We start from the raw sequence: 21,417 nt of genomic DNA on the forward strand, positions 1-21,417 counted from the left end.
GTAGGTCTGCTAATGTTCTGAGGTTCGAGTTGGTGCACCATTGGCGGAGGTATGTCCAGTCTGCAGCCTGGAAGTTCCGTAGGGCTGCGGGTTTAAGTCCCCCCGCTAGTCTTGGGTTGTTGGTTATAGGAGTAAGGGGGTTGGGCGAAGTGGTAAGTTGGTTGGTGTATCTGGTCTTGCACCAGACCCTTAGTGTGGAGTCGATCATCGGGTTTCCTGTATACATGTCGCCAGGTGAGGTTCCTCCCAGCCACAACAGGGCGGGAATCTTTCCCTGTGCCTGGTGCGTTTCCATTTCCACCCATAGCTTGGAGGTCGGGTTGGCATGCCAGTCTACTAGTCGGTGTAAGTGGGTCGCCTGGTAGTATGCTAGTACTGATGGTAATCCCGTTCCTCCTGCGTTCTTTGGTCTTTCCAAGACTGCCCTGCGGACGCGTGTGGGTCTCTGGTTCCAAACAAAGCGCTGTATGCTTGCTGCTACCGTCTGAAAGAACAAGCGTGGTATGGTTATAGGCAGCGTTTGAAATAAATACAGAATTCGGGGCATTACGTTCATCTTTATTGCGTTAATCCGCCCGAACCAAGAGATATACTGTGTCGTCCACTTTTTAAGATCTTGTTGCAGGGTCGTGAGGAGGGGCGTAAAGTTTAATTGGTATGTGTGCGCCAGCTCTCGTGGTAGCCAGATTCCCAGGTATCGTATTTTCGTTGCACAGATCTTGAATGGAAAATGCGTTTGAAGGTGTTTTATCATGGCGGGTCCCTGGGCCAGCGGCATAGCTTCTGACTTATCCAAGTTAAGCGTGAGGTTGGATACCGTTTTGTACTCTTTGAATGCAGTCAGGAGGTTTGGGACTGAGATTCGGGGTTGGTTTAAGAAAAAGAGCATGTCGTCTGCATATGCCGCCACCCGGTGCTCTGCTCGGCCCAGGCGGAACCCCGTGATACCCCCGTCCCGTCTGACCGCCTCCAGAAAGGGCTCCAGAGTGAGGGCAAACAGGAGGGGGGACAGGGGACAGCCCTGCCGTGTACCATTGCGTATGTTGAACGGTGTAGTAAGTGCACCATTAACTCTTATACGTGTACAGTGCCGCCACCCAGGTTCGTAGGTAAGGTCCGAATCCCATGTGTCGTAAGGCTTCAGCGAGGAACGTCCAATCCACACGGTCAAACGCCTTTTCGGCGTCCGTGGATAGAATTACCAGTTCACGTTTGTTAGCCGTCGCCGCGTGGATCACGTTAAGGGCCCGAATTGTGTTGTCCCGAGCCTCTCTTCCGGGTATGAAACCGACCTGATCGGGGTGTATTAGGTTGGGTAGTATCCGTGCTACCCTAAGCGCAAGAGCTTTAGCGAAAATTTTCAGATCGGTATTTAGTAACGATATAGGTCTATAGCTGGCACAGTTAGTGGGGTCTTTGCCTTCTTTCGGGATGATTGTGACCGTCGCCCTCAGTGTGTCCGCTGGGAACTGACCGCCTGTTCGTATTGAGTTGAATCCCTCCAGTAGTCTTGGTAATAGAATCTCCTTGAAGGTGCGCAGGTACGAGATGGGCAGGCCGTCCGGGCCAGGTGCCCAATGAGGTTTTGTTATTTTCAGTGCTCCGGCTAGCTCCTCGATCGTTAAGGGTTGTTCCAGTTCGGATTCTTGTTCCGGTGTGAGCTTGCGAGCAACATGGTTGCCTAGATATGCGTTGATTCGTTCCCGGTGGTGTTGGGATGCCGCATCAGACCGGGTTGGTGTTTGGCCATACAGTGCCGTGTAGTATTCATGAAACGCATTCAAGATGCCCTCGGGGAGATGTGTGATTGTACGCCCCTGTGGGCAAATCTTATGGATGTGCTGCGTCCTTCGCTTTTCCTGAAGCATTTTTGCGAGCAATCTGCCACATTTATTGGAGTGCTCGTAGAAGAACCTGGTTGTTTTTCGCGCAGTGTGTAGAACTCCCTGAGAGAGTATGGTTCGGAGTTCTCTACGGGCCTCAGTTAGACGAAGATAAGTCTCCTCATCTAGTGTGCGTTTATGTTCTTGTTCGAGTTCGGCTATGCGTCCATTCAGATGGATCGTGCGTGCTACCCTGTCCTTCTTGCGTTTGGTGCTGATCGCTATGAGATGCCCCCTTATGACACACTTATGCGCCTCCCATAGCGTAAGTGGTGCTATGTCCGGGGTGTCGTTCGTTGTGAAGTATTGGGTCAATGTGTGTGTCGTCGTGGTAATGAGTTCGGGGTCATCCAGGAGTGTCTCGTTCAGTTTCCACTGACGTTCTTTAGGTTTGAAAAGCGGGGAGCTGGTGTGCGCTAATGTTGGAGCGTGATCGGATTGCTCCATCGTTCCTATCTCAGCCCCCTGTAGTAGAGTCAGGTATTCCTGCGCGATGAATATATAATCTATACGGCTGTAACGTGCATGGACCGCAGAGTAACAGGTGTAGTCCCTTCCCTCAGGATGGCTTGCCCTCCAGCTGTCCACCAGTCCTAGCTTGTGTAAGGACCGCAGCGTCGCCCGAAGGCAGTGTGCGGGTATTGCGCTGTGGCCCCTGGAGGTGTCCAGTCGGGGGTCGAGCGGTAGGTTCAGATCCCCTGCTACAACCAGTAGGCCTTCCCTGAACTTTTCCAGTTTGGCCAAGGTCCGGCAGATAAAAGTGTGTTGTTTCCTATTGGGGCTGTACAGGCAGGCGAAGGTATAAGTGTGGTCCGCTATGGTGCCCTTGAGGAATAGGTAGCGTCCATTCGGGTCTGCCTGTGTCGCCTTGTACTGGAACTGCGTCGTATTCGCGAATAGTATCGCCACTCCTGCCTTCTTGGCCACTGGGTGGTTTGTGTAGTAACCGACTGGAAAGCGTCTGTTTTCGAGTTTCGGTGCGTCTCTGCTCCTAAAATGCGTCTCCTGCAAAAATGCTACTGAAGCTCTTGCGGCCCACAGTCTCCTCATCAGCAGGGATCGTTGTTCCGGGATGTTGAGGCCCCTGACATTGTTGGACCAATATGTCAGTCGTGCAGGGGCAAAACCCCTCCCGCCTGACTGCATCTCCGGGGGGAGGGAGGCACGATCCGCCGCGGCTCCTGTGGGGGAAGACAAATAGAAGGGGAAGGAAAGAAGAGAAGGGCGGGAGACAGGTGGGGTGGGGAAGCAGACGTAAGCAGTCGTCTAGGTCAAAGGTGTTGTCTGTCCGGAGTCGTAAGTGTGGGAATGGGTGGGGGTATGGTGTAACTATGACCCTGTACCGGGAGTTGTCGTTCAAGGGTTGTGTCTCCTGCTCGTCCCTATGAACCCCGATAATATGTACAGTGGGGGTCTGTCACAGTGAGGGTCTGTGGGACTACCGTGTGTGCAAGACCGTTCGGGTGGTTTGTGGTGTGTCTTCTATCCCCTCCGTCGGCACCCAACCTGCAAGGGGTGCTGTAAGTAAGTTTCGTGTTTGCGCTGGGGTTCCCGCTAAGGGTATTCATATCTATCAAGCGTTCACTGGCCTCCTGTCTTCCCCAGTGACCCTCCCTCCCGCGCTGGCTTGAGTGGCCTGAGATTACTTCTGGACTCCGTGTCACCGTTCCCCCTACCTCCGGACCAGGGTCCCGTGTATACGGCTCAGTCTCGTCTGCCGCGCTCAAATCCCTGTGTTGCGCTATATCTGGCTAGTTCTGCAACGTCACCTTCTATCATGTGTACCCATAGGGCTCAGTCCGCCTGGCAGTGCGTGTGCGTCTCGAGTGTGTGGGCCTATCCTAGGTGATTCTAGTGTCCTCCGTCTGTTCGGACATGGTTCCGATTGCGTGTTTCTGGACCACCTCTATCTCCTCTGGCCCCTATAGTGCAGATGTAGGAGGTCTGTCAATTTTGAAGGGGGGGTGCTTCCGTGAGGGTTGGCGGCTGGCGCAAGCCAGGTGCGTGCATATCTAAGACCCCGGGGTGTACCTGGGGGTTGTCTCCGGGATGTGCTGTTGTTCTTGCCACGGTTGTCTGCGGGTGAGGGTCCCCCGAGACCCCCCCCGGCCCCGGCGTGTGGGTATCATGGGGTGTATACGTGATTCAGGTGTCCTTCGTGGTGGGAAGTCTCGTGTGGGCGAATCGTGGTGCATTTGTGGGGGAGCAAGTGAACAAGTCAGCCTCTATTGGCATAGATATGTATACACCACACACAAATAACATAAAAAAAAAAATATCAAACGTGAAATAATCAGGCAGGTTATAAGGTCACATTGGAATACCTCGTGTAGCGTCTGGGACCCCCCAGGAGCCACCCACATGTACAAAATACTTCGGCAATGAAACATTAAGATGGACCAACTTTCTAGGGGGACCCTGGTCACCTCAACCGCTCCGTAACTGTACAGCGGCGGGGGCGGGCAGGGTAGGCCCGCAAGTGGTCTTCTACTTCTCCATACTGTATAGAAATGTGTGTCGTAACAAACCATGAACAGTGCGTTCAGCAAGTGGATAACAAACTATGTACAATTCCCTCTACCTCTTACTCAGCCCACCCCGCTCCCCTTCCCCCCACACCCCCACATTCCCCATAAGATACTTGAGGCCCCTAAGTCCAGTGTTCGATTCATCTGATAGTTTACAGCGGTGCGTCCAAGAGGGCCAATGTATGGGGGCCCATGATATTAGGCCTGCCGCCGGGCTCTACGGAGTGTCCATGTCCCACCGCACATCCCATCCTCCCAACCTAGCGGGTCCCCATGGCTTGGACATCCCCTGCGTGGATCGTTACCCGGGCTAACATTCACTCTAGTGGGTCCCCCCTTCTCTCCCACCCAACCTACTAGTACCCAGCGGATGCCCCCCATACTATGCTGCCCCCGTCATCACCAGTTTTAAAGTACATACCGCTTGCCAGTGCAATGAACTGCACGTTGCGCCAATGGAAGCGGTGTCTCTGTTGGAGCCTCGTGCTACGTGGGAGTGTGTCGGGTCTGTGAAGCGGGTCACTGCCTTAGGCGATTCCATGTCGGCTACTCCTCTGGGCCCTCCGGGCCGCCTCTGCGGCTCTGGTGCTGCGTGGATGTTATGCGCGGCCTCAGTGGGGCCCGTCGCCCGGGCAAGGGGGCCCTCTAGGATCCAGTTCGGGACCGGGATTGCGGGTAGGTTGGCAGCTCTGAGGAAACGGGGCACATCATTCGGCCATCTAATGATGTGCCAGACGTTGTTCACCTTGACTTGAAGGCTGAAAGGGAACCCCCATTTGTAAGGGAGCCGCCTTTCCTGCAGCATGCGTGTGATCGGCCTTAGGGCCCTGCGGGCATCAAGTGTAATTGTGGAAAGATCCTGAAACAACGAGATCTGGGCGTCCATTAAATTTATTCGTTGTTGAGTTCTGGCCTTGAGCATGATAGTTTCCTTCAGCTGGAAGGAGGCCAGCGCGCAGATCATGTCTCTGGGGAGGCCATCTCGCCTCGGGGATCGTAGGGCCCTATGCGCCCTTTCAATGCCAAAATCACTCGGGGCGTTATCTCCGAGGAGGTGTGCGAACAGGCCCGACAGCATCTCTTGTGGCGATTCACCGTCAGCCTCAGGTAGGCCTCGGACCCTGATATTATTGCGCCGGCCTCTGTTATCGAGGTCCTCAATCTGTCGGCGGAGGTCAAGGAGGATGTTACCTTGCCTCGTGGTCGCCAGGTCCGTGGCTTGTTGGTGTTGGTCTGCCTGCAGGCGATCCGCTTCTAGGCCGTCCACCCGGTGCTCTAGCGTGGTGAGATCTGTCCGCACTGCCGCTATCTCTTCCCTTATCATGGAGCGCATTTCGGCCACCAGGTCAGTTTTATCTTTCCTCGTCAGCATACTTGCCGAGATTGATGCGATGTCCGCCGCTATTTGGGAGAGGGAGTGCGCCGCGGGTGATTCTCCATGCGAGTCCGCGAGGCTGGATCCCGGCGAAACGGGTGCGGGCAAGTCCGTGTCGTCGGTGCCGCGCTGGCCATGCGGCGTCGACAGGAATCCGTCCATGGGACCGGGCGGGTGTCTTGCTGGGGTCGTGCCAGGCTGACCAGCATTCGCCAGGCGTTTTATTTTCCCCATTTGCGGTGTTTTTAGCTGCTATCGGACGCTATTTTTAAGGGCTTGGCAGGTTGAGGCCTAGGAGCTCGGGTGAAGTGTGTCTTACTCCATCCGTAGCCAGGCCACGCCCCCCAGGATACTTCCTTGTTAAGCTTCTCCCGAACCACCTAAGGAAATTCCCGAATGGACCGCAGGTTCCGAACGGAAAGTAAGGGAGGGCGAACCGAAAAGGGATCCAAAAACCCAACTCAAAACCCTCCAACAGGATCCGTGCTGCCCCATGATTCTTATAAAGGTCAAGCCACGGGTGCATCGTGTTTACTACTAGTGACTTTAATTGAATTTCCAGCAACCGCCTAGCCCCCCCCGCTCCCCCCCCCCCCCCAACGTCGCTAGCCGTCGCTAGCCAGGATAGAAAACGCCCGGATCCAATTCCCAAACGTGTTGGGGATTTTCCGATAGCGATATTTTTCCTTGTCTTTTTTGGAATCCTTTCCGTCCTTCTCAACCAAGGAATGAGCTTCCTCCAGTGGCAGGAGGGAAAATATCTCTAGGAAATCCCCTTTCCAAATCGTCTCCCTAGTTTCTTGTTTCAAGTGCAAGCCGAGCGGGCCAGACCAGCACATATAAGCCGCGCTCCGAGCCACATCAGAAACGCCCGCCTCCTGGAAGCTTCACCAGCGCTAGCTACTGTGCAGGATGCTGCAGGCAAAGGTGGACCAGAGGTTGCGAAAGCAATGCATCACTACTACCTACTGCCACATACACAGGGGGTCACAAGGACTGCGCAGTAGGGGGCAATTGAGCTAGGGTCCAAACCGTCCTGAGCTGACTATCCAGGGGGTGACTCCCCGCTAATTTTTACCTCCTGCTCCCACTGATCTAAAAAACCCTGCAGAGCCGCAGGAGACGGGAGGCGAAGGGACCGCCGCACCAGCTACTCCACCCACACCCTGACCCACCCGGGCTGCAGACCACAGGGCCGAGAGCCCAGAGGCATCACCCACACATGCGGAGGACCAAACCTTTCCAAGCGACGAGCAGCTGTCCTCCGTTCCTCCCACAAGTACTCAACCGAGTAAGTGGCCGAGAGATGCCGGACTGCACGCAAGCCTGGGGCTGGAGGGACATTCTCCCTCGCACCTACATCGCGGCAACCTGCAGAGATCCACTGGCGAACCCCTGCTGCCTCCTGAGAGAGGGCGTCGGATGACGGAGACAATACCCGAGGCATCCTAATTGTGCTGCAAACCGGGCATTACACAGCCTCGACCATGCCACGCCACTTACCAAAACCATGGACTGTACCGGGCAGCAGGACACTTGAGAGGTCCCCAGACCACAGTGAATATCTACTCTGTGACACATCTAAGGCTAACTAGCTTCTAGATAACTTAATGTAGTCTAACATGTTTAGCTAACCATAACTTACGTGTGTATTGTGCATCCAGAGATAGGCCGTAGACACATTTACACTTACATGCACGACACCTAGCCTACTAGATCATACCATGACACAGCAGCGGCTTAGATAGACATGTCATAACTACAGAAAGTGGCGAAACCTTTTGCATAACTTATGCACCACTTTGAATCTCTTGAAACTTCGCCGCTAGCCTAAACAACCACTCACGCACCCACTCCCTGCATAAAGCCTCTCTAGACATCAGTTAAGGCCGCTTACAATGAGCAGGATAGCTAAACGAATATATCTCTATAGTTTAAACACGACTACATTACATAAAAGATCAAACTCACAATGCCTATTGTCTAAGCCTGAACCTGTTAATGTTGTATGCTTATCTGCAAAATAGCCTGTATCTACGAACTAAAAATGCGCTACTATCTATGCCACAGTTTAGCCTGTTTTAAAAATTTACTTGTACGCTGTTGTGGCGTCTTTCAATGCTTATGTAACCTCCTGCGCACCAAAAATAAAGAATTCCAAAAAAAAAAAAAACCTGCAGACCTGAAAGTAACCCACCCAACGTGGGACCTGACTCGATAAAAGAAGAAGGAACACCGTACTCACCAGCCGATGCCCGGTGATCCGACCGTGGCATAACCAGCATAGAAGGTCCAGGCAGATTACTCTGAATTCCAGCTTCCACTGTATTCCTCAAAGGTGTTCCAGGTGCCACCTGCTGGACAGTCCCAGGAACAGCAGCCAGGTCCTGTGAGAAGAGCATCGGAGAGGAAGTAAGCCCACGCTCCACACCAAGAGGCAGCCAAGGTTAATGACCAACAAAGAGAAGAGGGGATCCAGAGGGAGCAGGGAGCAGAACAGAGGGCAGCCATACCCTAATTCAGGCGAGCATATTGCTCGTGAAGGAGCCGGCCACCATCCAGTGCAGCATCCTTCAAGCAGATAGACTACAGGCCCAGGACAAACAGGAGCAGGAGGACAGGAAGCTGTTTGCTGGCCCAAATCCCAAGTGACACTGAGGTTAGACAACCCCCACCAAACTCACACAATCCCACACACACATTCATACACAACCATTCACACACATCTGTCCCCACACTCATACATGTGCCCTTGTCCGCTTAGCTGCACTATCTCCCCGGGCCTGGAGAGAAATTAGGGTGCGGGGGGGGGGGGGGGGGAAGCTGTTCACGGTTTAATTGATATGTTTTCCTGAAGAAGTAAGTTTTCAAAAAAAAAACTGAAGAAATAAAGACTGGGTGAAAGTCTAACAGAGAGGGGAAGGGCGTTACATAGGAATGGTGCAACCCTAAAGAAGTCTTTAAGGCAAGTATCAGAGGTAGGAGCACGAAGGTTTAGACGTCTTTGCCAGAGCGTAATATGATGTAATAGTAATATGATAATATGATATAATAAGATTATGATATCCTCAACAACAGGAGCATCCTGTTCAATACCATCATAGACTTTTTCAGGGACATCCTCTGGCAACAATATTCATGGTCCTGTAAGACACAACCCTCCATGCTTTTTCTATGAGGTGTAAACAATGTAGCATATTCAAATGATTTTTCCAGAACTCTGTAAGGGTTAGCTCTGTGTCTGAGGTCACTTTAAAGCTCATTTGGAACAGTGCTTTGGTGTAAAGCTTCTTGAAGTTTGAAATTACTTGCTGGTCCATGGGCTGAGTTGCATTGGGGGCAAAAACCTAAAAGTAATAAAACTGAACTACTTGATCAATTCGTCCTCAAATCATGGAGGGCGAGCATGAGCATGATCCATAAAAAGCAGAGCCTTGACTGGTAAGTTTTTTTTGTTTTGTTTTTTAATGTAGGTTTTTTAACACTTGGCCCAAACCACTCATGAACCCACTCAATAACCAAGTGCCTGGTTATCCAAGCTTTGCTGTTAGCCCTCCACATCACCGGCAATTTGCTTTTTAGGACATGTTTTTTCTTAAATACCCTTGGGTTCTCCGAGTGGTAGACTAGCAAAGGCTTCAATTTAAAATCTCCACTTGCATTCCCACAGAACAACAGGGTTAGCCTGTCCTTCATTGATTTTTGTCCTCGCAATGATTTCTCCTCCTTTGTTATGTAGGTCCGTCCTCTTTTCATTTTGCATTGTCTTTCAAAACAGGCCTGTCTCATCACAGTTAAACACTTGTTGAGGAAAGAATTCCTCAGCCCCTACATAGGCTTTAAATTCAGCAACAAATTTCTCACTCACCGTCTTTGTTGGCACTGGAAGCTTCACCATGTCTCACCACACTGTGTATGCCACTTCTCCTGAATTGAGCAATTTGTTGGCATAATTGAGCAGTTTGCTGACAAAATAGAGCTGTTTGCCTAGAGAATAAAGCTGTTTCCTAACAGAATGGAATGGTGATGCGTCATACTAACGAGGTTACCGCAGAGGTGAATGCCGCGTAATTTGTTCGGGTACCAAGGATCGTTTGCATACCGAGACAATTTTTACTCAAAATTTTTGTTCAAATTCCGAATTGTTTGAGAAAGGGACCGTTCGAGTTCCAAGGTTCCACTGTAATGATATGATATATGATATAACAATAACATTTATATAATAAAATGATATGGTATGACAATATTATATATTTATAATCATATGATATAATAATAATATGATATCACAATATAAAAATATGATAGAATAATATGATATAACAAAATGGTAACATGATATAATAATAATATGACAATATGATAATAATCTGTCCAATAATACACTACTCTTATTGCCCGGTAATATTCTACTTTGATTCCCTACTTATATTGGGCTCTGTATTCCAGGCCCTCATTCTATAGGATCATTATAGCCATTATATCAATGGCTGCTTTCAGTGTATACCGTTTAGAGAACCAGACTGCGTATCAAACTCATCAACCCGAGGTCTCCACATTCTCCCAGCCTGCATGTACATATACAATATGGAGAGCCAATACAGGGTGCTATCATGCAAGGTTTTGACAGTGGTTAGATTATCCCTTAATATACATGATATTAAATGGAGATTAACCCTGTGAAGGAGGACCCCCTTGTTCTGATGCAGTGCCTATTGAAGTGCCAGAAAATAATAGGAATGTATCACTTAAAAAAGTCATACACAGTCTACAAAACACTGTGCCAGTCTATTCAAAGCTAGGGATGTACCCACATTAATGTGTCTTTCGAATCGATGGAGTGTGTGTAAATAACATACTTTGAGCTTCATTTAGATTACATGGTCACTGACATACATTTTACTTTTGCAATTTTAATAAAGTGAGTTAATGGTTTGTTTCTGTTGTGTGAAGGGTGGATTCGGAGATGCTGGTGGAGGAAGGATATTCGGTGGTAAGCGTTGATGCCAGCGACAAGATGCTAAAATACGCTTTAAAGACTCGGTGGAACCGTCGGAAAGAGCCGGCTTTTGACAAGTGGGGTGAGAACAGACATAATTTGGTACACACGAACCGTGTCCTGATATTTTACTTATTACTTATTAAGTGTCCCTGTTATGATTTTAACTTGCCCTATGTGGTTTTCTTTTCCTTATGCCCCCTTTATGTTAAAGGGATAAACCACATAACTTGTTAAAGAATTATATATTTTTTCCCATTGTAGTGTTCCTTTACTGTTTATGCTTCCTCCTTTGCCACTTGTATTTATTATCTTTATATCTTGTGCTGGATCTCAATACCTGAGTGCAGCCATTTTATTCTCTTCTGTCCGTGGTGTCCGCCATTTACCCTTCTGTAGAATCGATTTTACTAATGAATAGTGTGTAATTCTGATTGGCTTCACCCATTATTAAGTTTTGTTAACCTGACTGCTATACAAGAGAAAAAGTATTTCTTCTAAAATAAAAAGAGATTCAGACACAGGGAGCAAAAGAGATTGTCCCTCTCGTTCTCCCCCCGAGCTATACATATTAATGGCTTTCAGTCTGTTTTATCATATCCCCCTCTCCCCTCTCCCCCCCGAGCTATACATATTAATGGCTTTCAGTCTGTTTTATCATATCCCCCTCTCCCCTCTCCCCCCCGAGCTATACATATTAATGGCTTTCAGTCTGTTTTATCATATCCCCCTCTCCCTTCTCCCCCCCGAGCTATACATATTAATGGCTTTCAGTCTGTTTTATCATATCCCCCTCTCCCCTCTCCCCCCCGAGCTATACATATTAATGGCTTTCAGTCTGTTTTATCATATCCCCCTCTCCCCTCTCCCCCCCGAGCTATACATATTAATGGCTTTCAGTCTGTTTTATCATATCCCCCTCTCCCCTCTCCCCCCGAGCTATACATATTAATGGCTTTCAGTCTGTTTTATCATATCCCCCTCTCCCTTCTCCCCCCCCGAGCTATACATATTAATGGCTTTCAGTCTGTTTTATCATATCCCCCTCTCCCTTCTCCCCCCGAGCTATACATATTAATGGCTTTCAGTCTGTTTTATCATATCCCCCTCTCCCTTCTCCCCCCGAGCTATACATATTAATGGCTTTCAGTCTGTTTTATCATATCCCCCTCTCCCTTCTCCCCCCCGAGCTATACATATTAATGGCTTTCAGTCTGTTTTATCATATCCCCCTCTCCCTTCTCCCCCCGAGCTATACATATTAATGGCTTTCAGTCTGTTTTATCATATCCTCCTCTCCCTTCTCCCCCCGAGCTATACATATTAATGGCTTTCAGTCTGTTTTATCATATCCCCCTCTCCCTTCTCCCCCCGAGCTATACATATTAATGGCTTTCAGTCTGTTTTATCATATCCTCCTCTCCCTTCTCCCCCCGAGCTATACATATTAATGGCTTTCAGTCTGTTTTATCATATCCCCCTCTCCCTTCTCCCCCCGAGCTATACATATTAATGGCTTTCAGTCTGTTTTATCATATCCCCCTCTCCCTTCTCCCCCGAGCTATACATATTAATGGCTTTCAGTCTGTTTTATCATATCCCCCTCTCCCTTCTCCCCCCGAGCTATACATATTAATGGTTTTCAGTCTGTTTTATCATATCCCCACTCTCCCTTCTCCCCCCAAGCTATACATATTAATGGCTTTCAGTCTGTTTTATCATATCCCCCTCTCCCTTCTCCCCCGAGCTATACATATTAATGGCTTTCAGTCTGTTTTATCATATCCCCCTCTCCCTTCTCCCCCCGAGCTATACATATTAATGGTTTTCAGTCTGTTTTATCATATCCCCCTCTCCCTTCTCCCCCCGAGCTATACATATTAATGGCTTTCAGTCTGTTTTATCATATCCCCCTCTCCCTTCTCCCCCCGAGCTATACATATTAATGGCTTTCAGTCTGTTTTATCATATCCCCTTCTCCCTTCTCCCCCCCGAGCTATACATATTAATGGCTTTCAGTCTGTTTTATCATATCCTCCTCTCCCTTCTCCCCCCGAGCTATACATATTAATGGCTTTCAGTCTGTTTTATCATATCCCCCTCTCCCTTCTCCCCCCGAGCTATACATATTAATGGCTTTCAGTCTGTTTTATCATATCCCCCTCTCCCTTCTCCCCCCGCTATACATATTAATGGCTTTCAGTCTGTTTTATCATATCCCCCTCTCCCTTCTCCCCCCGAGCTATACATATTAATGGCTTTCAGTCTGTTTTATCATATCCCCCTCTCCCTTCTCCCCCCGAGCTATACATATTAATGGCTTTCAGTCTGTTTTATCATATCCCCCTCTCCCTTCTCCCCCCGCTATACATATTAATGGCTTTCAGTCTGTTTTATCATATCCCCCTCTCCCTTCTCCCCCCCGAGCTATACATATTAATGGCTTTCAGTCTGTTTTATCATATCCCCCTCTCCCTTCTCCCCCCGCTATACATATTAATGGCTTTCAGTCTGTTTTATCATATCCCCCTCTCCCTTCTCCCCCCCGAGCTATACATATTAATGGCTTTCAGTCTGTTTTATCATATCCTCCTCTCCCTTCTCCCCCCGAGCTATACATATTAATGGCTTTCAGTCTGTTTTATCATATCCCCCTCTCCCTTCTCCCCCCCGAGCTATACATATTAATGGCTTTCAGTCTGTTTTATCATATCCCCCTCTCCCTTCTCCCCCCGAGCTATACATATTAATGGCTTTCAGTCTGTTTTATCATATCCCCCTCTCCCTTCTCCCCCCGAGCTATACATATTAATGGCTTTCAGTCTGTTTTATCATATCCCCCTCTCCCTTCTCCCCCCCGAGCTATACATATTAATGGCTTTCAGTCTGTTTTATCATATCCCCCTCTCCCTTCTCCCCCGAGCTATACATATTAATGGCTTTCAGTCTGTTTTATCATATCCCCCTCTCCCTTCTCCCCCCGCTATACATATTAATGGCTTTGTCTGTTTTATCATATCTTCCTCTGCCTTCTCCCCCCCGAGCTATACATATTAATGGCTTTAAGTTTGTTTTATCATATCCCCCTCTCCCTTCTCCCCCCCGAGCTATACATATTAATGGTTTTCAGTCTGTTTTATCATATCCCCCTCTCCCCTCTCCCCCCGAGCTATACATATTAATGGCTTTCAGTCTGTTTTATCATATCCCCCTCTCCCTTCTCCCCCCGAGCTATACATATTAATGGCTTTCAGTCTGTTTTATCATATCCCCCTCTCCCTTCTCCCCCCGAGCTATACATATTAATGGCTTTCAGTCTGTTTTATCATATCCTCCTCTCCCTTCTCCCCCCGAGCTATACATATTAATGGCTTTCAGTCTGTTTTATCATATCCCCCTCTCCCTTCTCCCCCCCGAGCTATACATATTAATGGCTTTCAGTCTGTTTTATCATATCCCCCTCTCCCTTCTCCCCCCGAGCTATACATATTAATGGCTTTCAGTCTGTTTTATCATATCCCCCTCTCCCTTCTCCCCCCGCTATACATATTAATGGCTTTCAGTCTGTTTTATCATATCCCCCTCTCCCTTCTCCCCCCGAGCTATACATATTAATGGCTTTCAGTCTGTTTTATCATATCCCCCTCTCCCTTCTCCCCCGCGCTATACATATTAATGGCTTTCAGTCTGTTTTATCATATCCCCCTCTCCCTTCTCCCCCCGAGCTATACATATTAATGGCTTTCAGTCTGTTTTATCATATCCCCCTCTCCCTTCTCCCCCCGAGCTATACATATTAATGGCTTTCAGTCTGTTTTATCATATCCCCCTCTCCCTTCTCCCCCCAAGCTATACATATTAATGGCTTTCAGTCTGTTTTATCATATCCCCCTCTCCCTTCTCCCCCCGAGCTATACATATTAATGGCTTTCAGTCTGTTTTATCATATCCCCCTCTCCCTTCTCCCCCCGCTATACATATTAATGGCTTTCAGTCTGTTTTATCATATCCCCTTCTCCCTTCTCCCCCCCGAGCTATACATATTAATGGCTTTCAGTCTGTTTTATCATATCCCCCTCTCCCTTCTCCCCCCGAGCTATACATATTAATGGCTTTCAGTCTGTTTTATCATATCCCCCTCTCCCTTCTCCCCCCCGAGCTATACATATTAATGGCTTTCAGTCTGTTTTATCATATCCCCCTCTCCCTTCTCCCCCCGAGCTATACATATTAATGGCTTTCAGTCTGTTTTATCATATCCCCCTCTCCCTTCTCCCCCCGAGCTATACATATTAATGGCTTTCAGTCTGTTTTATCATATCCCCCTCTCCCTTCTCCCCCCGAGCTATACATATTAATGGCTTTCAGTCTGTTTTATCATATCCCCCTCTCCCTTCTCCCCCGAGCTATACATATTAATGGCTTTCAGTCTGTTTTATCATATCCCCCTCTCCCTTCTCCCCCCCGAGCTATACATATTAATGGCTTTCAGTCTGTTTTATCATATCCCCCTCTCCCTTCTCCCCCCCGAGCTATACATATTAATGGCTTTCAGTCTGTTTTATCATATCCCCCTCTCCCTTCTCCCCCCCGAGCTATACATATTAATGGTTTTCAGTCTGTTTTATCATATCCCCCTCTCCCCTCTCCCCCCGAGCTATACATATTAATGGCTTTCAGTCTGTTTTATCATATCCCCCTCTCCCTTCTCCCCCGAGCTATACATATTAATGGCTTTCAGTCTGTTTTATCATATCCCCCTCTCCCTTCTCCCCCCCCCCCGAGCTATACATATTAATGGCTTTCAGTTTGTTTTATCATATCCCCCTCTCCCTTCTCCCCCGAGCTATACATATTAATGGCTTTCAGTCTGTTTTATCATATCCCCCTCTCCCTTCTCCCCCCGAGCTATACATATTAATGGCTTTCAGTCTGTTTTATCATATCTCCCTCTCCCTTCTTCCCCCCGAGCTATACATATTAATGGCTTTCAGTTTGTTTTATCATATCCCCCTCTCCCTTCTCCCCCCCGAGCTATACATATTAATGGCTTTCAGTCTGTTTTATCATATCCCCCTCTCCCTTCTCCCCCCGAGCTATACATATTAATGGCTTTCAGTCTGTTTTATCATATCCCCCTCTCCCTTCTCCCCCCCGAGCTATACATATTAATTGCTTTCAGTCTGTTTTATCATATCCCCCTCTCCCTTCTCCCCCCGAGCTATACATATTAATGGCTTTCAGTCTGTTTTATCATATCCCCCTCTCCCTTCTCCCCCGAGCTATACATATTAATGGCTTTCAGTCTGTTTTATCATATCCCCCTCTCCCTTCTCCCCCCGAGCTATACATATTAATGGCTTTCAGTCTGTTTTATCATATCCCCCTCTCCCTTCTCCCCCCGAGCTATACATATTAATGGCTTTCAGTCTGTTTTATCATATCCCCCTCTCCCTTCTCCCCCCGAGCTATACATATTAATGGCTTTCAGTCTGTTTTATCATATCCCCCTCTCCCTTCTCCCCCCGAGCTATACATATTAATGGCTTTCAGTCTGTTTTATCATATCCCCCTCTCCCTTCTCCCCCCCCCCCCGAGCTATACATATTAATGGCTTTCAGTCTGTTTTATCATATCCCCCTCTCCCTTCTCCCCCCCGAGCTATACATATTAATGGCTTTCAGTCTGTTTTATCATATCCCCCTCTCCCTTCTCCCCCCCCGAGCTATACATATTAATGGCTTTCAGTCTGTTTTATCATATCCCCCTCTCCCTTCTCCCCCCGAGCTATACATATTAATGGCTTTCAGTCTGTTTTATCATATCCCCCTCTCCCTTCTCCCCCCCGAGCTATACATATTAATGGCTTTCAGTCTGTTTTATCATATCCCCCTCTCCCTTCTCCCCCGAGCTATACATATTAATGGCTTTCAGTCTGTTTTATCATATCCCCCTCTCCCTTCTCCCCCCCGAGCTATACATATTAATGGCTTTCAGTCTGTTTTATCATATCCCCTTCTCCCTTCTCCCCCCAAGCTATACATATTAATGGCTTTCAGTCTGTTTTATCATATCCCCCTCTCCCTTCTCCCCCCGAGCTATACATATTAATGACTTTCAGTCTGTTTTATCATATCCCACTCTCCCTTCTCCCCCCCGAGCTATACATATTAATGGCTTTCAGTCTGTTTTATCATATCCCCTTCTCCCTTCTCCCCCCGAGCTATACATATTAATGGCTTTCAGTCTATGTTTTATCATATCCCCCTCTCCCTTCTCCCCCCCGAGCTATACATATTAATTGCTTTCAGTCTGTTTTATCATATCCCCCTCTCCCTTCTCCCCCGAGCTATACATATTAATGGCTTTCAGTCTGTTTTATCATATCCCCCTCTCCCTTCTCCCCCCGAGCTATACATATTAATGGCTTTCAGTCTGTTTTATCATATCCCCCTCTCCCTTCTCCCCCCCGAGCTATACATATTAATGGCTTTCAGTCTGTTTTACCACATCCCCCTCTCCCTTCTCCCCCCCGAGCTATACATATTAATGGCTTTCAGTCTGTTTTATCATATCCCCCTCTCCCTTCTCCCCCGAGCTATACATATTAATGGCTTTCAGTCTGTTTTATCATATCCCCCTCTCCCTTCTCCCCCCCGAGCTATACATATTAATGGCTTTCAGTCTGTTTTATCATATCCCCCTCTCCCTTCTCCCCCCGAGCTATACATATTAATGGCTTTCAGTCTGTTTTATCATATCCCCCTCTCCCTTCTCCCCCCCGAGCTATACATATTAATGGCTTTCAGTCTGTTTTATCATATCCCCCTCTCCCTTCTCCCCCGAGCTATACATATTAATGGCTTTCAGTCTGTTTTATCATATCCCCCTCTCCCTTCTCCCCCCGAGCTATACATATTAATGGCTTTCAGTCTGTTTTATCATATCCCCCTCTCCCTTCTCCCCCCGAGCTATACATATTAATGGCTTTCAGTCTGTTTTATCATATCCCCCTCTCCCTTCTCCCCCCGAGCTATACATATTAATGGCTTTCAGTCTGTTTTATCATATCCCCCTCTCCCTTCTCCCCCCCGAGCTATACATATTAATGGCTTTCAGTCTGTTTTATCATATCCCCCTCTCCCTTCTCCCCCCCCCAAGCTATACATATTAATGGCTTTCAGTCTGTTTTATCATATCCCCCTCTCCCTTCTCCCCCCCGAGCTATACATATTAATGGCTTTCAGTCTGTTTTATCATATCCCCTTCTCCCTTCTCCCCCCCAAGCTATACATATTAATGGCTTTCAGTCTGTTTTATCATATCCCCCTCTCCCTTCTCCCCCCGAGCTATACATATTAATGGCTTTCAGTCTGTTTTATCATATCCCCCTCTCCCTTCTCCCCCCCGAGCTATACATATTAATGGCTTTCAGTCTGTTTTATCATATCCCCCTCTCCCTTCTCCCCCCGAGCTATACATATTAATGGCTTTCAGTCTGTTTTATCATATCCCCCTCTCCCTTCTCCCCCCCGAGCTATACATATTAATGGCTTTCAGTCTGTTTTATCATATCCCCCTCTCCCTTCTCCCCCCGAGCTATACATATTAATGGCTTTCAGTCTGTTTTATCATATCCCCCTCTCCCTTCTCCCCCCCGAGCTATACATATTAATGGCTTTCAGTCTGTTTTATCATATCCCCTTCTCCCTTCTCCCCCCCAAGCTATACATATTAATGGCTTTCAGTCTGTTTTATCATATCCCCCTCTCCCTTCTCCCCCCGAGCTATACATATTAATGGCTTTCAGTCTGTTTTATCATATCCCCCTCTCCCTTCTCCCCCCCGAGCTATACATATTAATGGCTTTCAGTCTGTTTTATCATATCCCCCTCTCCCTTCTCCCCCCCGAGCTATACATATTAATGGCTTTCAGTCTGTTTTATCATATCCCCCTCTCCCTTCTCCCCCCCGAGCTATACATATTAATGGCTTTCAGTCTGTTTTATCATATCCCCCTCTCCCCTCTCCCCCCGAGCTATACATATTAATGGCTTTCAGTCTGTTTTATCATATCCCCCTCTCCCTTCTCCCCCGAGCTATACATATTAATGGCTTTCAGTCTGTTTTATCATATCCCCCTCTCCCTTCTCCCCCCCCCCCGAGCTATACATATTAATGGCTTTCAGTCTGTTTTATCATATCCCCCTCTCCCTTCTTCCCCCCGAGCTATACATATTAATGGCTTTCAGTCTGTTTTATCATATCCCCCTCTCCCTTCTCCCCCCCAAGCTATACATATTAATGGCTTTCAGTCTGTTTTATCATATCCCCCTCTCCCTTCTCCCCCCGAGCTATACATATTAATGGCTTTCAGTCTGTTTTATCATATCCCCCTCTCCCTTCTCCCCCCCGAGCTATACATATTAATGGCTTTCAGTCTGTTTTATCATATCCCCCTCTCCCTTCTCCCCCGAGCTATACATATTAATGGCTTTCAGTCTGTTTTATCATATCCCCCTCTCCCTTCTCCCCCCCGAGCTATACATATTAATGGCTTTCAGTCTGTTTTATCATATCCCCCTCTCCCTTCTCCCCCCCGAGCTATACATATTAATGGCTTTCAGTCTGTTTTATCATATCCCCCTCTCCCTTCTCCCCCCGAGCTATACATATTAATGGCTTTCAGTCTGTTTTATCATATCCCCCCCCCCCCCCCGAGCTATACATATTAATGGCTTTCAGTCTGTTTTATCATATCCCCCTCTCCCTTCTCCCCCCGAGCTATACATATTAATGGCTTTCAGTCTGTTTTATCATATCCCCCTCTCCCTTCTCCCCCGAGCTATACATATTAATGGCTTTCAGTCTGTTTTATCATATCCCCCTCTCCCTTCTCCCCCCCAAGCTATACATATTAATGGCTTTCAGTCTGTTTTATCATATCCCCCTCTCCCTTCTCCCCCCGAGCTATACATATTAATGGCTTTCAGTCTGTTTTATCATATCCCCTTCTCCCTTCTCCCCCCCGAGCTATACATATTAATGGCTTTCAGTCTGTTTTATCATATCCCCCTCTCCCTTCTCCCCCCGAGCTATACATATTAATGGCTTTCAGTCTGTTTTATCATATCCCCCTCTCCCTTCTCCCCCCGAGCTATACATATTAATGGCTTTCAGTCTGTTTTATCATATCCCCCTCTCCCTTCTCCCCCCCCGAGCTATACATATTAATGGCTTTCAGTCTGTTTTATCATATCCCCCTCTCCCTTCTCCCCCCGAGCTATACATATTAATGGCTTTCAGTCTGTTTTATCATATCCCCCTCTCCCTTCTCCCCCCGAGCTATACATATTAATGGCTTTCAGTCTGTTTTATCATATCCCCCTCTCCCTTCTCCCCCGAGCTATACATATTAATGGCTTACAGTCTCTTTTATCATATCCCCCTCTCCCTTCTCCCCCGAGCTATACATATTAATGGCTTTCAGTCTGTTTTATCATATCCCCCTCTCCCTTCTCCCCCGAGCTATACATATTAATGGCTTTCAGTCTGTTTTATCATATCCCCCTCTCCCTTCTCCCCCCGAGCTATACATATTAATGGCTTTCAGTCTGTTTTATCATATCCCCCTCTCCCTTCTCCCCCCGAGCTATACATATTAATGGCTTTCAGTCTGTTTTATCATATCCCCCTCTCCCTTCTCCCCCCGAGCTATACATATTAATGGCTTTCAGTCTGTTTTATCATATCCCCCTCTCCCTTCTCCCCCCCGAGCTATACATATTAATGGCTTTCAGTCTGTTTTATCATATCCCCCTCTCCCTTCTCCCCCCGAGCTATACATATTAATGGCTTTCAGTCTGTTTTATCATATCCCCCTCTCCCTTCTCCCCCCCGAGCTATACATATTAATGGCTTTCAGTCTGTTTTATCATATCCCCCTCTCCCTTCTCCCCCGAGCTATACATATTAATGGCTTTCAGTCTGTTTTATCATATCCCCCTCTCCCTTCTCCCCCCCGAGCTATACATATTAATGGCTTTCAGTCTGTTTTATCATATCCCCCTCTCCCTTCTCCCCCCGAGCTATACATATTAATGGCTTTCAGTCTGTTTTATCATATCCCCCTCTCCCTTCTCCCCCCGAGCTATACATATTAATGGCTTTCAGTCTGTTTTATCATATCCCCCTCTCCCTTCTCCCCCCCGAGCTATACATATTAATGGCTTTCAGTCTGTTTTATCATATCCCCCTCTCCCTTCTCCCCCCGAGCTATACATATTAATGGCTTTCAGTCTGTTTTATCATATCCCCCTCTCCCTTCTCCCCCCGAGCTATACATATTAATGGCTTTCAGTCTGTTTTATCATATCCCCCTCTCCCCCCCCGAGCTATACATATTAATGGCTTTCAGTCTGTTTTATCATATCCCCCTCTCCCTTCTCCCCCCGAGCTATACATATTAATGGCTTTCAGTCTGTTTTATCATATCCCCCTCTCCCTTCTTCCCCCGAGCTATACATATTAATGGCTTTCAGTCTGTTTTATCATATCCCCCTCTCCCTTCTCCCCCCGAGCTATACATATTAATGGCTTTCAGTCTGTTTTATCATATCCCCTTCTCCTTCT

The 21,417-nt window shown here is 47.8% G+C and overlaps 1 protein-coding gene across 1 annotated transcript in view; it reads left to right on the forward strand.

The window, feature by feature from the left end:
- GNMT (glycine N-methyltransferase) overlaps positions 1 to 21,417 on the forward strand; it is a 137,021-nt gene that overhangs the window by 9,416 nt on the left and 106,188 nt on the right. Inside the window, exon 2 of the mRNA XM_063444214.1 lies at positions 10,740 to 10,867. Coding sequence (XP_063300284.1) covers positions 10,740 to 10,867 — 128 coding nt within the window. The remainder of the gene's footprint in view (positions 1 to 10,739; positions 10,868 to 21,417) is intronic.

This window comes from Pelobates fuscus, chromosome 2 (genome assembly GCF_036172605.1).
Source record: "Pelobates fuscus isolate aPelFus1 chromosome 2, aPelFus1.pri, whole genome shotgun sequence".
Lineage (NCBI taxonomy): Eukaryota > Metazoa > Chordata > Amphibia > Anura > Pelobatidae > Pelobates > Pelobates fuscus.